The 15,767-nt window shown below is 49.5% G+C and overlaps 1 protein-coding gene across 1 annotated transcript in view; it reads right to left on the bottom strand.

Annotated features, from left to right (window-relative positions):
* TMC3 (transmembrane channel like 3) overlaps positions 1–15,767 on the bottom strand; it is a 584,800-nt gene that overhangs the window by 28,989 nt on the left and 540,044 nt on the right. The window contains exon 21 of the mRNA XM_086958221.1: positions 8,959–9,220. Within this exon, the coding sequence (XP_086814347.1) occupies positions 8,959–9,220 (262 nt within the window). The remainder of the gene's footprint in view (positions 1–8,958; positions 9,221–15,767) is intronic.

Consider the following 15,767-nt stretch of genomic DNA (forward strand, 5'->3'; position numbering starts at 1 on the left):
CTTATATTGATTTTCAACACAGAAAAAATAGCGAACAAGCCAGTGCGCGCTTTGGTCTTCGGGCTGTAACCCTGCAGTCGTATGGCTATGTTCGGTCAGTTAAAGAAAACATAAAGGCGCTTGTCCTTACCCGGTTTAGGGATCACAGTTATCTGCGCCTCTAGCATGGAGGACGGGAGGGAGGGAGGGAGGGAGGCTAAACCCGATCGAATTAAAAACCCGTACTAGAAGTGGGGCCAGCACTGTGCAGAAATGTTTATAAAAAACTGAGAACCTGTCTAGACCTGGTGATATATTAAGCTACAAACAGGAGATTGTAGGGATGACCTCTTCTAGGTGGCTGGGAGCCTCAAGCTTCTCCGCCTAGTGCGGTAATAATTTGGCTGTGGCGACTCCCTGAAGATAGTGAGCTGGCCCATCCTCGGGGAGGACTTGTGCCGCGTAGAGGGTCTTATAAAATTGTCAGAATGTGTCCACGATCTCGGTATCTGTATCCCAATCTCTGCCCTGTTGGTCCCGGATCTCAGTGACTCGGGACGCTTGTTGCTGCGCACGGTGCCGATTAGCAAGGAAACGTCTGTCCCTATCTCCCCCCACATAAAACGTGTGTTTCAGGTGGAGAGCTGCGTACTCAGCCCGGTCCATATCCAAACCCGCCAGCTGCGCTCTGGCTGCCTTAAGGAGTTTCCAAACCCTAGGGGCCCCTGTCCTCCGATGAATGAGTTCCAGTTCGGCCACCTCTCCCATTAAGCACTCCCATTTCTCCCTCCTGTCCTTGTTATCAGCCGCTGCTATGCCAAGAAACTCCCCCCTAACTACCGCTCTCAGTGCTTCCCATAGGGTCATCGCAGATATGGCAGGGGAGACGTTACGCTCTTAGTAATCACTCATGCACCTTTAAATTTGCCGTATTACTGAGGGGCGGTGCAACACGGTCAAGCGTTGGCGCCAGAACCTGCAAGTAGGTCGTCAATGATGCAGGGACAGGGATATCCGCACAGCTGAGTGTTCAGATAAGGGGCAGGGAAGAATCTCTACATCCTGTGTCTTGCGTCAGGAAATCAGAGGTGAGTACATAGTCAATTCTGGCGTATGTCTTGGGAGGGTGTGAGTAAAAGATATATTCCCTGGCTCTTGGATGATGCGAACTCCATATGTCTGTGAGTTCAGCCTCTGCAAGAAGTCATTTCCCATCCCCTGAAAGGGCCCTGGACTGCCCCCACCGCTACCCGACCATTCCACTGCATCATCAAAGGCCAAATTAAAGTCACCCCCTAGAAATATATTATTGTCTTGTAGACTAGTGAGCTCGTGTATAACTTAACTTTTTTACTTTTACTTTTATTTCATTTGTATAGCGCATAAATCACCCGAAGGTCTCAAAGCGCTTGCAGAAGAAACTCCTATCAGAAACAAGGCAGAGGCAGGTCTAAAAGAGCCGTGTTTTTAGCTGTCTGCAGAATCTCAGGTAGTCGGGTTCCGTCCTAATCTGGAGGGGCAGGGAGTTCCATTCTTCAGGAGCTGTTTTACTGAAGGCTCTGTCACGTTTCTGGAAGTACGTACTCTGGGGACACTTAGGAGGAACTTGGTGGATGATCTAAGTGTTCTCACCGGGTGGTAGACCTTAAGTTTTTGTTCTAGGTATGCTGGGCCATGCCCATTGATGGATTTGTGGACCAGGCAGCATAATTTGAAATTAATACGTTTTTGTATTGGGAGCCAGTGCAAGGTTTTTAAGCAGGGTAATGAGGGGGTGCGGGAAGGAAGGTCAAGCACCAGTCTGGCAGCGGTGTTTTGTAAGACCTGCAGGCGGGCCAGCAAGGAGGTATTTGTTGAAGCCAGGAGTGCGATCCCGTAGTGAATTCTACTAACAATGAGTCCCTGTACTAAAGGCATACGAGCTGAGAGGGGGAGCCACTTAAAGATTTTTCTAAGACTACGCATGAGGCCATAGATGGTGCCTACTACTTTGCTAATATGTTCAGACATGGACAGTTTATTGTCGATTATTACCCCTAGATTCCTCACTGAGGATTTGGGCGTGGGGCATGGGCCAAGGGAGGCTGGCCACCAGTCATCGGACCAGATTTTATCTGCCTTTCCAAACAGCAGAACCTCCGTCTTTCCTGCGTTCATCATTAAAAAGTTTCTGGTCATCCAATCATGAATGTCTACCATGCAGTTTTTAAAACTCAATTTGGTTACGTCCGGGTTCTGATTGATAGTGATCAGTATTTGAGTATCATCCGCGTAGGACACGAATGACCTTAGCAAGAGGGGACACATACAGGTTAAAGAGCGTAGGGCTCAATATGGACCCCTGTGGGACGCCCTTATCGTTATAATAGTAGTTGGAGGAGTGGGCACCAACTTGGACCTTGGACCGTCTGTTGGTCAGATAGCTTTTTATCCAGCATAGTACGGAGCCTTCGACACCAACCTCGGCAAAACGTTCTAAAAGAATGAGATGCGAGATGGTGTCGAAGGCCGCAGATAGGTCGAGCAAGACCAGTATGGCTGACTGGTTGGAGTCTAGTGTCAATCTTATGTTGTCCACACCCTCAAGAAGGGCAGTCTCGATGCTGTGGAACGCCCTAAAACCTGATTGTGAAGGGTCCAGGAGCTTGTTTATCTCCAGATGCGATTTGAGGTGTTTATTTATTAAGGATTCCATAATCTTACCAAACAGGGGAAGGAGTGAGATGGGCCGATAATTAGGGAGTGATTTAGGATCTGCAGAAGGTTTTTTTAAGATTGGTCTGATTACTGCTTCCTTCCAATGTAGTGGCACAGAAGAGTAAAGTAGGGACTGATTTAGCGTTTTCGTTAATGCCGGGATCAGAGCAGGAGCAACTTTTGATAAAATTTGTGGAGAGGCAGGGTCTCCAGGGGCCCCCGACTTCATTTGTAGTAAGATTGCCTCAACCTGTGCTTCAGTGAATGATGGAAATTCCCTAAGTGTGGGAATAGAATTGTTGGGGTCACTGCAATTGCTGGTGGACGAGACTACTGCCTGACAGGTAGGGGGTGACTGAGGAAAGCGTTTATGAATTTCATTAATTTTGTCGTGGAAATATACTGCCACAGACTCTACCAATTCTTTAGATTCATCGAGTGGCTGCTGGCTGGCAGGGGGGTTGGTGAAATCTTTCACTATTCACTATGTTGTATAGCTCTCTCTTTGAGTTAGATGCCAGAGATATCCTATTACCAAGATATGCCTTCTTCGCCTCAGCGGTTCCTTTCATATTTTGTCTGTGGGCGGTTTTTTATTGAACCCTGTCATTCGAATCTTTAGTTTGGTGCCATTTCCTTTCAGCTACTCTGCCTGCGTGTTTAATTCGTTCCAGATCTGGCGTAAACCAAGGTGAGTTTTGGTTAGGAGGTTTTGATACTCGGGCTGGGGCACTGTGATCTACTGCCGAAACTATTGCAGATTCCAGCTCTCTGGCAGCTGTGTTAGGGTCAGTCTTGTCGGTAATGACTGGAGGTGAAAAATGCGCAGAAAAAGATTCTGGGGTGATTTTGTTCGACGGTCTACTCAGTTTTAGTTGGGTGGTTGTCCGGGGTTCGAACTGAGGGCACACAAAGTCAAATTTAATTACATAATGGTCAGTCCACAGGACTGTATCAATCTGTATAATTTTAACTTTGGGGGAATTTGTGCATATAAGGTCTAATGCATGTCCTGCTAAATGAGTTGGGCCTGTCGGGAGTATGCTTATCTGTAGGGCATCGAGGTTGGTAGTGAGATCAACAGTATGGGGGTCATGAGTTTGGTCCAAATGATAATTTATGTCTCCTAATAGAAGAAAATTCTCTGTAGGTAAAGCAAAACGTGCAATAGCTTCGACGAGCTTCTCCACAAAGTGAGTTTTGGCGCTTGGGGGTCTATAAATGAGGGCCACTTTCCATGACTCTTGATTTCCTATAGTCAAGGAGACAATACACATTTCACCCCAGCGTTCTAAATAGGAGTCATTGATGTGAAGCTTAATATTGGATTTATAGATTATTGCCGTTCCTCCTCGCTGCTTGCCCAGGCGGTCAAGCCTGTGTATTTTATAGGGGGGAGGTAAGGCAACTGAGATATCTGGTGAGGAGGACTCCTGTAACCAGGTTTCTTTGATGAATAATACGTCAGGACTGTCTGAGTCCAAGAGTGCCCATATTTCCAAGGCATGTTTAGGCATCGATCTAGCATTGCAGTACATGCAAGATAGGTGAGGCCGTGGAGTGGGGCGTTTCATTGCTGCCTTGGTTCTCCTTTCTCTAGCATTGTTACTAGCAATGAAGGCAGCAGTGGAAGTCAGCCTGCCTGTATTTAAGGAGTGGAGCTCCTCCTTTGTGTAACGGATAATGCCCATTGTGGGTAACCAGTCCAGGGGAGTGGAGGGCTGGGAAAGAGAGTAACAAAAAATGGGGAGGAGAAGGTGCAGGGTACCTGGCGTCTGGAGTCGGCCGGGAGCAGACGGGCGCAGACGGGCTTGCCATTGGCGCACCGCTGCGCGCGTCCGTTCGGCACACTTCCAGATAAAGGGAAAGTGGGCGGGACCGCAACAGTGGTCGGATGACCCTAGAGCGCTGACCCTGCTGACTCCAGGAAGTGAGTCGCTCGTAGGGGTGGTGTTAGCCCCTCCGCTGAAACGGCACAAGCCGCGACGGAACAGGGACACCAAGGAACAGGTAAAGACAATACAGTTTTAAAAATGTGCAAAATAGCAAGTTAAAAACACGAGCAGGATTGCGAGTGCCTGTAGCGTTCTTACAAGAGGTTTCAACAGCGCGCGTCCGCTCGGCGCACTTCCAGGTAAAGGGAAAGTGGGCGGGACCGCAACAGTGGTCGGATGACCCTAGAGCGCTGACCCTGCTGACTCCAGGAAGTGAGTCGCTCCTAGGGGTGGTGTTAGCCCCTCCGCTCAAACGGTACAAGCCGCGACGGAACAGGGACACCAAGGAACAGGTAAAGACAATACAGTTTTAAAAATGTGAAAAATAGCAAGTTAAAATCACGAGCAGGATTGCCAGGGTTCTGTAGCGTTCTTACAAGAGGTTTCAACTGCGCGCGTCCGCTCGGCGCACTTCCAGATAAAGGGAAAGTGGGCGGGACCGCAACAGTGGTTGGATGACCCTAGATCGCTGACCCTGCTGACTCCAGGAAGTGAGTCGCTCGTAGGGGTGGTGTTAGCCCCTCCGCTCAAACGGCACAAGCCGCGACTGAACTGGGACACCAAGGAACAGGTAAAGACAATACAGTTTTATAAATGTGCAAAATAGCAAGTTGACAACACGAGCAGGATTGCCAGTGCCTGTAGGGTTCTTACAAGAGGTTTCAACTGCGTACCTGATAAAGCGCTCTTGTCCACCAATGGGGACATACTCTGTAGCAATCGTGCACACACAGGCGCCCAAAGTAAAAGAGTGCCAGGAGCCTACCCTTATCTCAGCCTGTTTGATACCTATTCATCCCTGGAATTTATCAGAGACCAGTCTGTGGGTATCTGTGGAGAGGTGGTGTGTTTCTTGAAGCAGGTAGATATGGGCATCCAACTGCTCAAGATAAGACAAGACAGCCTGCCGTTTCGTAGGGTTGTTCAGGCTCTTGACGTTAAGGGACAGGACACGGATATTAGAAAGCATAAAGAAAGGTCCCGGAGTGCGCTATAAATGTGAGCTCCCCAGCCCTCGCAGCCGGAAGAGAGTCATCATTAAGAGGTAACAACCACCCAGCGGACTTATGAGGAGGAGGAGGAAACCCAAAAACCCATAACAAACAACTAACAACAAAGGACATTTACTTCAAAGTTCACAAAAGTCCTGGGAAGTCGCCCTGTGGTGAGGCGTGAGATGGATAGCAGGGGCTCCTCGCCGCCCCCACCCCGCTCAGGGCCCAATCAAGTACCTCAAAGTGGATCCCAGAATGAGTGCATAAGTGCATATGACATCGCCTTAACCAGCAGAGTTCAGTCAGCTGTGTTTGAGTCTTCTGACAGGGATTGTAGAACAGCCGTATGTTCTTTAGCGATGGTCTCCGGGCCAGGTGGAGGCCCAACGGAGAGTTCCCAACTCGCTGCTACCGTGTGGGGTCCGCTCAATGCCCCGCAAGGGCACCCCGTTCCGAGGTAGGGTAGTTGTCCTCTGGGAGGCGGAGAAGCGATGTACCCTCCTGAAGGGAGCAAACCTGGCGAAGCTTGCCCTCCCATTTAAAAATGAGTCTGAATGGATGGCCCCAGGAGTAGGAGACATCCTTTGAGCACAGGAATGTTGTAACTGGTTGGAATTCCCTTCTTTTCTGTAACGTGGATGTCGCTAGGTCTTGGAAGAGAAGAGGCCTGCAGGAGCAGAACTCGATGGGATGGTTGGACCGAGCTTCTCGTAGGATACGCTCCTTAAGTTTGAAGTCATGCATGCATGTCAAAATGTCCAAAGGGGGGCAATCGCTGGTCGCTTAAGTCCCACCCAGTGTGTCCGGTCCAGTTCAATCTGTAGATCTGGAGGGGCCCCTAAGAGGTGACAGAAAAGGGCACTTAATGGTGGCCATCGTAGTGTAGGAGTTACCCCCGCCATCAGTGAAGAAGTGTGGGAGCGTAAGATAGGGACACACACCCCAGGCGGCGTTGGATCCCCCTTCTGGATTCCTCTCCTGGTCCTAGCCACAAGGCACACTCTAACGATCATAGAACCGGTGTCTCAGTGCCCGAGTAAGCTTGACGGGGCCCCCAGTCAGTTAACACAGCCAGGTGTGCCACCACGTAGAAGGCCAGCTCCAGCCCCCCGCGGCAATCCAAGGGAGACCTCTGTAGTGTTTGAGTGTTTCAGGTCCCTGCAGCAGAGATTGCGTCGATGAATGTGGTGACCTGCTGGTGAGTGCCCGCCCAACCACGCTTCCTTCCTCGGGGCGCAAGGTTCTCAGTCGACAGGACCTCACATACGCCCCCTGCACTGCGCAGCAAAGAACAGATCGCCCACCAGTACAGAGCACTTGTCAGGAGGGCAGGTGCAGGTGCAGGTCCATCACTGGTGCTAGTCACCTCCACTTCACTCTGCGGGGTTGGAGGGAAGGGGCGCAGTCCAAGGAGGCACCCCATAGTTCGTCGTCGCTACAGGAGTGACTCACCTGCATACTCCAAGTTTCATCTGCGATCAGGACTCGGATCTCTGCAATCTTCCCCTCAGCTCCAGCACCAACACTCGAGGGGTGAGGTGAGTCACCAGCTTGGTCTGTCTCGGGATATCACCGCTCACACCCTCTTCCCTGCCCGGCCGCGCCTGTCTGGGCATGGACCGATCTCTGGGATTAAGCACCGGTTCAGCGCCAGTATCAGGGCAGTGGCGTTTCAGCGGGTACCAGACCCAAACAAAGTCCGAGGCAATGTCTGTAAATCCGCTATTTGCAGCTATGCAGGTTGGTCCCAGATCGGCGGTCAGAGCTCCGAGCAAGCACGTCCTACTTGGCCGCCATCTTGACCACGCCCCGCTGGTAGGACATTTTTAATCTGCTCTCATCCAAAAATTCGAGAGACCTTTTTCCTTTTTCAAATATAATAAAGTAGACGTTTTTCCCTGTCATTTTAAATCTGCTGACTCTGCTTGAGGTTGTTTGTTTGTCAGCCTGCTGATTCACAAAACAAAGTAGAACTGTCTGGATAATGCATAGGTTGCCATTCAGATTTAGCCACAAGTGGGGACTAGGAACATGTATGACCTTGTCTGTGTACCTTGGGTGCATGTCCTCAAAATTGATCAATGCGAAGGCGTTGTTTTTGTGTTCATTGAAATATCCTGGTAAGCCATGGATAGTAAGCATCGGCGAATTTTGCGAATCTCGCGTTCGCGAAGTTTGTGGATTTGCGAACTGGCAATCCGCAAAATCCGCGAATTCCCGCGAATTTGCGGATTTTTTTTTTTTTGTGTTCGCGCGTGTTTCTGCCAGTTCGCAAGGGTTTTTACAATTTCGCAATTTGCGAACTTACCTGTCGGGTCGCAAGTTTTGCGAACTTGTTGTTTATACGTGTCCAGCCTGTTTGGGACACTCTTCTTCATCACTGCCACTCTCTGTCACCACTGCCACTCTCTGACTACTCATGCCACCCTCTGGCCCACCCATGCCACCCTCTGTTTCATCACCACACCCTCTGGTTGTCCAGTGTACATTATTTTCGGCAAAGCAAAGCACACCTTCCCTGCCTCAAGTGACCTGAATTAATTTGGGGCTGATTAATGTGTCACAGAATATTTTTTTAGCTGGCACCTGCTTCCTTAGTGCTTCCTGATTAGTGATCTTTTGCACTTGCTAAGTGCTTTCATTGTTGCAAAATTAGTTACAACACCTGCCCTGCCCCAACTGACAATAATGAATTAGGGGCTGATTAATGGATTTTAACTTCCAGCCTGGCTCCTGCTTGTCTCCCTTAGCTGTAATTCAGGACCTTTGTGGCATATGTGTAACTATTCTGAGGTTCAGAGCAGGGTCACATAATAGTTGCAACTGGCAACTGAACTCTGGAGGGGCCCCTCAGGAAGCACTACAGGAAATGGCTACTAATGATGAGCCTGAACTTTTGAACCTGGTAAGTAGTTTCAGTTTTGCTAAGATCGTATTTCTGCAATTTAGCACTTACTCGCGGGGTGCGAAGTTGTACTGGCAAGCCGCGAACTCACGCGAACAGTGCGAGCAAGCCATAAAATACGCTGCTCGCGGATTTGCGGATTTTGCAGGAGATTCGCGGATCTCGCGGATTGCGAATTTACCGAAAATCCGCAAAATCCGCGAGCGAAACGGATTTTCCGCCCACGCTTAATGGATAGTGTAGGGAGCGCTATGGTGCAGAGTTGTTTACATTGTTATTAAGTGCATTGTTTATCATGGTCACTGGCCTAACATGTTTTCACTGTGCTCCTCCTTTCAGCCAACGATACGCATAAAACCCACTGACATTAATATACAAACATTCTTACCTGTTTGGAACATGGTCGGGTCTCTGTTTTTGGATTCCAGGAATAGAGGGACTTGGTATGACATTCACCGGTCGGGTAGTTTCAGCACACGGTGCAGATTGAGTGATGGTCTGTATCCTACTGCTTCTGCTTCCCGGAGATTCAAAATTCACAACACTGCCATTCTTTCTAGGTGTTGAGGACCTAATGGAAGACTCCTGACTGGTTATGTCACTTCCCTGCTCATGTCGTTTTTCGTGCCCATCAATATTCTTAAATCTGGCTAGAAAACGAATTCAGAATGGTTACAACTACACCACACATACTTTGTAAGTACATTCATGTAAAGTAGTTTAACATGCACTATATTGCTTTTTGAGTTTTAAAAAGACTGAAGACCTGTCAGTTCTTGCAATAAAAATGTTCATCATATTGCGGTATTTAGTAATTGCATTGCTTGAAAGAAACCTGTATAAGAAGGCAGTTTGCCAATGAAGGTGAGAGATGGACCATTGCCTGCATCAGACCTTCTGTATTAATGTATCCAATGTGTGTGTGTGTTTGTGTTTGTCTATAGGTGTGTTAGCCACATGTAACTATTGACATGAAATACACTGTAAATCAGCAACTCGTTAGGAAAAGGACCCTAGGATTGTATTCTGACTTAGAGGGGAAAGACTGTCAAAAAATAGTCATGAAAGAGTATAGCTACAATAAAATCTGAGTATTGTGCTATAATCTGACCCTGGTCAAGTCAGCTGTTTAAAACAAGAAGAACAAATAAAGGATGTTCTCATGAGGTGCACTGATTTTCCTTGCCCGGGTCCTCCATGCAAGGCATGGCAGACAGAGGCAGGAAACATGTAGAATGGCACCACCGTTTGGGGAGAAAATCTCCTGTACACCTGGGCCCTTTGTTTTACTCCTGCTTCAAGAGTTTACTTTCTGTAAACAAAAACGTGTGCTGAGCAGACTTTTTATTTCAGGCATCTGCTCAGTAAATCTGCAGTTTTGTAAACAAATACTCCATGGCATTGACCCCCTTCACAGCACAGAATTCCTTGCCTTGCAGGATGAGTCCTCTAAATGTTATGTTATGTTATGTTAATATTATTTTTATAGCGCACAGCTGCCCCAGCCAAGGGGCGTCCTGGCGCTTAGACAGGTACTATAACATAACACACAAAATGAAAAAGAAAAGGGGGGCCAATGGACCCTAACTTGGATGATAGAGGCCACTGCATGTGTCCTCTGATGTACCATCCACCAGCTCTAAATGAGCGCCTACGAGACCTGATGGTCTTTCCACTAATATAGTAATACTACATCCAACTGTTGGCTCTTAAATCTGACCCCACTTTCTGTTTCATACCTAAAAGGCATTTCTTGCCAAGTAATCAGAATTTGGCATTTTAGCACCAATTTTTACAAAAGAGCTTTTTATCTTTTTTGTGCCCGTTAAACTGTTTATCGAAGATCAATTTAGTGGAATCACAAAATTGGACTGGCAATAATACCTTCTTCCCTGAAGAAGTGTGGTCTTGATCCCATCTGGAGATAATGTAGGAGTGCACCATACTCGTGCATAGTCAGCACTCAAATATATTCGATTGTAACTTATGTGGTAAAGGGGGTAGAGCAGTTCATATTAAAAGGTGTTTTCCTTGAAATATATTTATTTAGAATGTGATTAATAACGTTATGTGACACTTTATGTATTAATATAACCAGTAGGTAATAACCTGAAATGTCGCAATTTGAAATATGTAATTATGACGTGTACAACTAATGTTTAACATTTATACGTGTCATTTGAATTAATCATGTGCAAATGCATTTACACTGAGACATTTATAATTCATTGCATTTATTTGTGCCCTGAACAGTTGCATTTATTTTAGAAGGGTGCACATATTCTGTAACCCTGTGCACTTGGTAACTTTACAAATTAGGATTTTAGAAGAAATGTATTCAGTTGCTGCTCACTTTATGATTTGAAATTCACGTTTAAATTTCAAGCATGGAATGTAAGCTGCTGGGCTGTTTCTATTGCAGGGTTGGCCAAGCCTCATTATTTAGAATAACAGAGTTTTTGTTAACAGATAGCAAAGCATGTGAAAGATGGCTAAGGGAATTGCAGTAACACGCAAGGAGAGGAGTTCAACGTGGGAAAGATATGGCCAAGGATGAGAAGAGATAAGATGTTATCTGAATGAGAAGGGGTACTGGAGTATCCAGTTGTACCAGAGCTATTGAAATTTCCAAAGGAAGAACCACATGAGTCAACAACAGACGATATTATGTTTGTGTTTTAGTTAGGTAGAGAGTCTATCTTGGGTTGTCTTAGGGAGCAGATGTACGCTGCTGGTTGCGTGAAAAGGGGGGGCCTTTGGCCCCCCTGCAAGCATGGCGGTGCGGCGATCCCCTCTCCCCTTTGCCTCCCGGTGGTGTGGGGGCGTGACCTCCTGGCGTCCAATTATTACGCGGGGGTGTGCGCCACACCACCGGGTCGGCCGGCGCCCAATACCTGATCCGGAAGGCGTGGTGCAGTCTACCGGGTCAGAGGGGCGGGCGGCGGGGGGAGGGGGCGGTCTGCCCTCTCCCCGCGTCCCCGGGAATAAAGGAGGGGGAGCGCTCAGTTGGCCCTTCTTGTGGCCTGACGCTCCCCCACACTGGTCGTGCCCCGCGCTCGGGGCCTCCTAACTTTCTGTTCTTATCTTTCAGGTCGAAGATTGCTGCTGGAGTGTGTGGTAGCGCGACTTTAGAAGCAGACAGACGGAGCGTGGATCGTACGTGTCGGAGCGGTGAACAGTTGATGTGTGGAGTACGGGACGTAGAACACGCAGGACGTCGACGGTAAGAGGAGAGCGGGGGCTCGCATTTCACTGCTTCGTGTGGCCGCCGGGTGGGTCTACTTTAGAGTTTGGCCACCCCTAACAATCGGAATAGCCGGTGTGTTGCAGTCACAGTTGCGTGGTGCTTATAGCCCCCTGTGTTTCCTCCATCTGGTAAAGGTACAGGGTGGTGCACAGGTTTGCAAATCCGAGCAGTAATCGAGTCGGTCAGTAGACAAAATGCCGGGAGCTAAGGGTGCTAAGGGGACAAAAATGGAGATGATGTTGCAGGCCATGATGCGTAAGATGAATGCCATGGATAAGAGATTGGATAAGGTTGATAGCCTAGAGGCTCGCGTGATGGAGAGGATTGATGATATTGCAGGCCCACGAGGTAGGCCCAAACGCCAGATTGCTGCTCCTTTGCCAGATGGGGATTCCGACTCCTCGCCTAAAAGGAGCAAGACCAAGAGATCGAGGCGCTGCGCACCCGCTCCTGAACCGGTGGCTGTTCCCACTACCCCCGAGCCTGTAGTCCCGGCTCCCATGGCACCGGCTCCTGCCTTGCCATAAGGGGCCCCTCCTGTCGGGCCGGCCCTGCCTGCCCCTGTTTGTCCACTTCCGTTGCCTCCCGTGCCGGCACCCATTGGGCCTCTCCCGCCGGTGGTGCTGGCAGCAGTGCTGGATTTTGAAGCTCCGATCCCACCCGAGCTAACTGCGCAGATAGCGGCTATACTTCCTTGGCTGCAGAAGGGGGGTATGATGCCCTCAACGCTAGACCATACCTCTGAGGCGGCCAAGATGGTGGATAAGATTAGGGTGGCAACAGTTGTGAGTGGGGCTGCAGGCTCTGTTTCTCCTTCTTCTGCAGGTATGAATGCCGCTCAACCGAATGGAAGTAGCGCAGGAACGGCCCCAGTTTCCTGTAATGGTAAGGAGGTGGCTCTGCCTCTCTTAGGGGACGGCATGATCCCGTCTAGGAGCGAAGATTTAGCGCAACATGTTTCTCGGGCGGTAAAAGAAATGATTTGGGCGCGAAAGTATATTTATATTTTCTCTCTGTTATTGGACAATAGGGAAATGGAGAATGCCAAAATCCTTAAGGAATGAATGCACCCCAGTGAATGGAGAGTACAGTGTGCGAAGTTTAGGGTGGAGGAAACTCTGGTTAATTGGATCAGGGCCTTCTCCATCTTTACGGCTATCACTGTTGAACGCCCTCCTAATGTACTGGTGGCAATGGCTTGCTATCAGAGCAGGCTTGTAGGGTGAAGCGAGCAGTACCCTGGGGAGGCATAGAAGGAATATGATGTAAATTTCAGGAAGTCTAAGGAATTTGACTTGTCATTGACATGGGACAATGTTGACTCGCTGTCGTGGCATAAGCAGTTCTCAGGGAACACGGCCCCTGCTCAGCCTACTATTGTAGCCAGTGTGTTCCCCGCTAAACCCCCACCAGCCCTTTCGTGCAGCAAAGGGGAGTGAGTTCCCGGGGAAGAATAGGGTGGGCGGTGGGGAAAGGAAGGGTGTGTGTTGGGACTTTAATAAGCGCTTGTGTACGAGGCCGGCCGGCACATGTAGATTCAGACATGCCTGCGCAATCTGCGGTCACACTTCCCATCCTGAGACAACCTGCAGATCGAGAAGTGGTAATCAGAGTCAGAGAGGGGGGAAGAAACCAGAATAGCATAGCAAGCACAGTTGGCCCCTCCCCCATTAATGTCCTGGCAATGATCCCATGGTTGAACAGATACCCAGACCACTCTGCGGCTGCCCTACTACAGGAGGGTTTCTCCCAAGGTTTCCGGATCCCGGCGGGGGGATACACAGGCAGCGCTCATTGTAGGAATCATTTATCAGTCCAGCGTAATCCTGCAGTAGTGATTGCTAAGATTCAAAAGGAGCTATCCATGGGCAGGATAGCTGGGCCATTCCTGGAGGTGCCAGTGCCCGACTTTGTGTGTTCACCATTGGGTGTAGTCCCCAAGAAGGAGAAGGGTGAGTTTAGACTGATTCACAACTTATCGGCACCAAGAGGGCGTCCTTGAATGATGCGATAGATGAGGCTATTTGTAGTGTGAAGTACGCTTCGTTTGACCAAGCAGTGGAGCTATTGCGGGGGTTGGGGCGGGGCACTCTCATGGCTAAATCGGACATTGAATCTGCCATTCGTCTGTTGCCGGTGCACCCTTTGGACCACCACCTCCTTGGTTTCGCCTTTGACGGCAAATTTTACATGGACAAATGCATGCCTATGGGTTGTTCGATTTCATGTGCATACTTTGAGACTTTTAGCTCCTTTTTAGAGTGGGTCATAAGACAGTCCACGGGCCACGAACAGGTCATGCATTATTTGGACGACTTCCTTTTCCTGGGAGCGGCGGGGACTCGGGAGTGTGCCTGGGCATTGCAGGAATTTTGCGTGCTCATGCGGGCTTTCGGGGTTCCGCTAGCGCCTGGGAAGTCTGTTGGCTCGTCCACCTGTTTGGAATTTTTGGGTATCGAAATTGATTAATTGGAAGGGTGCTTCAGGTTACCCAAAGACAAAGTGTTTAAGTTCAAGGCGGCCCTGCGCCAGTGCCTACTCAAGGACAAGGTTACCTTGCAGCAGCTACAGGAAACGGTGGGTCAATTGAATTTTGCATTGCGAGTCATCCCATGGCACGCCCCTTCTCTCGGTCGATTGCCCAAGCCATGAAGGGTTTGAGAGAGAAACATCACCGCACTAGGTTGTCATCCGAGGTTCGCCAGGATATGCAGATATGGACGGCATTCCTGGAGGACTTCAATGGCAGGATAGTGTGGCCTGGCCCCCCCACGACATCAGCAGAATTGGGTCTATGGACGGAGGCTGCTGGTAGCGTGGGCTTTGGCGCCATCCTGGGGACCAAGTGGGTCGCCCAGAGAAGGCCTGAAGAATGGGGGACGTAGGGGTTGACCACCAACATCGGATTCCTGGAACTATTACCGATATGGGTAGCACTGATGGTCTGGCCGGAGCACCTTAGCAATCAGTCGGTGGTGTTCTGGTCGGATAACATGAGCGTGGTAGAATGCATTAAACAACAAGCGGCAAGGTGTCTATTCATCCAGCGCTTGGTAAAGGAGATTGTGCTACAATGTTTGAAATGGAATGTGATTTTCAGAGCCAAACATGTGCCAGGCGTTCTCAATAATGCAGCTGACGCCCTTTCTCGCTTTAAAATGCAGGTTTTCAGGGAGCAGCTTCCAGCAGCAGACCCATCGCCAGCACCCTTTCCGGTTGCTCTCTGGCGGATTGGTGCCCCAGACTACCGTACCTCGTGGCATCTAGCTTAGCTCCCAGGACCAAGACGGCATACGAAGGGGCGTTCTTGTCTTACCGTACTTTCTTACGGCACAATTGGGAGGCTAGCTGGGCACAGGAGGACAGTTTTGTAGCATACTTAGAATTGATGCACAAGGAAGGGCGCTCGGTGGCAGCTGCAAACAGGCACAGGGCGGCAGTTTCCTTCTTCGCACAAGCCGAGGGCATGAGGGACCCTACGAACACGTTTGTAGTGCGCAAGGCATTGAGGGGCTGGCGTCGCATACAGGGACACTCGACAGATTCGAGAAAGCCGATTGGGCTGGAAAGGCTCACAGTCCTGTTGTTAGCACTCCAGGGCGTCTGTAGCTCAACATGGGAGGTGCTGCTTTTCAAAGCGGCGTTCACACTAGCGTTCTATGGAGCTCTAAGGATAGGCGAGCTAGTAGCAGCGTCGAAGGGTGACAAACGGGGCGGCCTTCAAGTGGCCTGTGTGGTGATCCAGGATGATACAATGTGGGTGACGATTCAAAGATCGAAAACCGACCAGGAGGGACGGGGGGATACCATAGTGCTTCACCGGGCTCGGACCAACCCTTGTTGTCCAGTCTCGCATGTAGAGGCTTTTAGAAGGCAGCGAGAGGGTACGCTGGGGGGGGCACTATTGTGTCACACGGATGGTACACCATTGACGAGGTATCAGTTTAGGA

The sequence above is a fragment of the Lissotriton vulgaris genome, chromosome 2_1 (assembly GCF_964263255.1).
Source record: "Lissotriton vulgaris chromosome 2_1, aLisVul1.2, whole genome shotgun sequence".
In the NCBI taxonomy this organism is placed as follows: Eukaryota; Metazoa; Chordata; class Amphibia; order Caudata; family Salamandridae; genus Lissotriton; species Lissotriton vulgaris.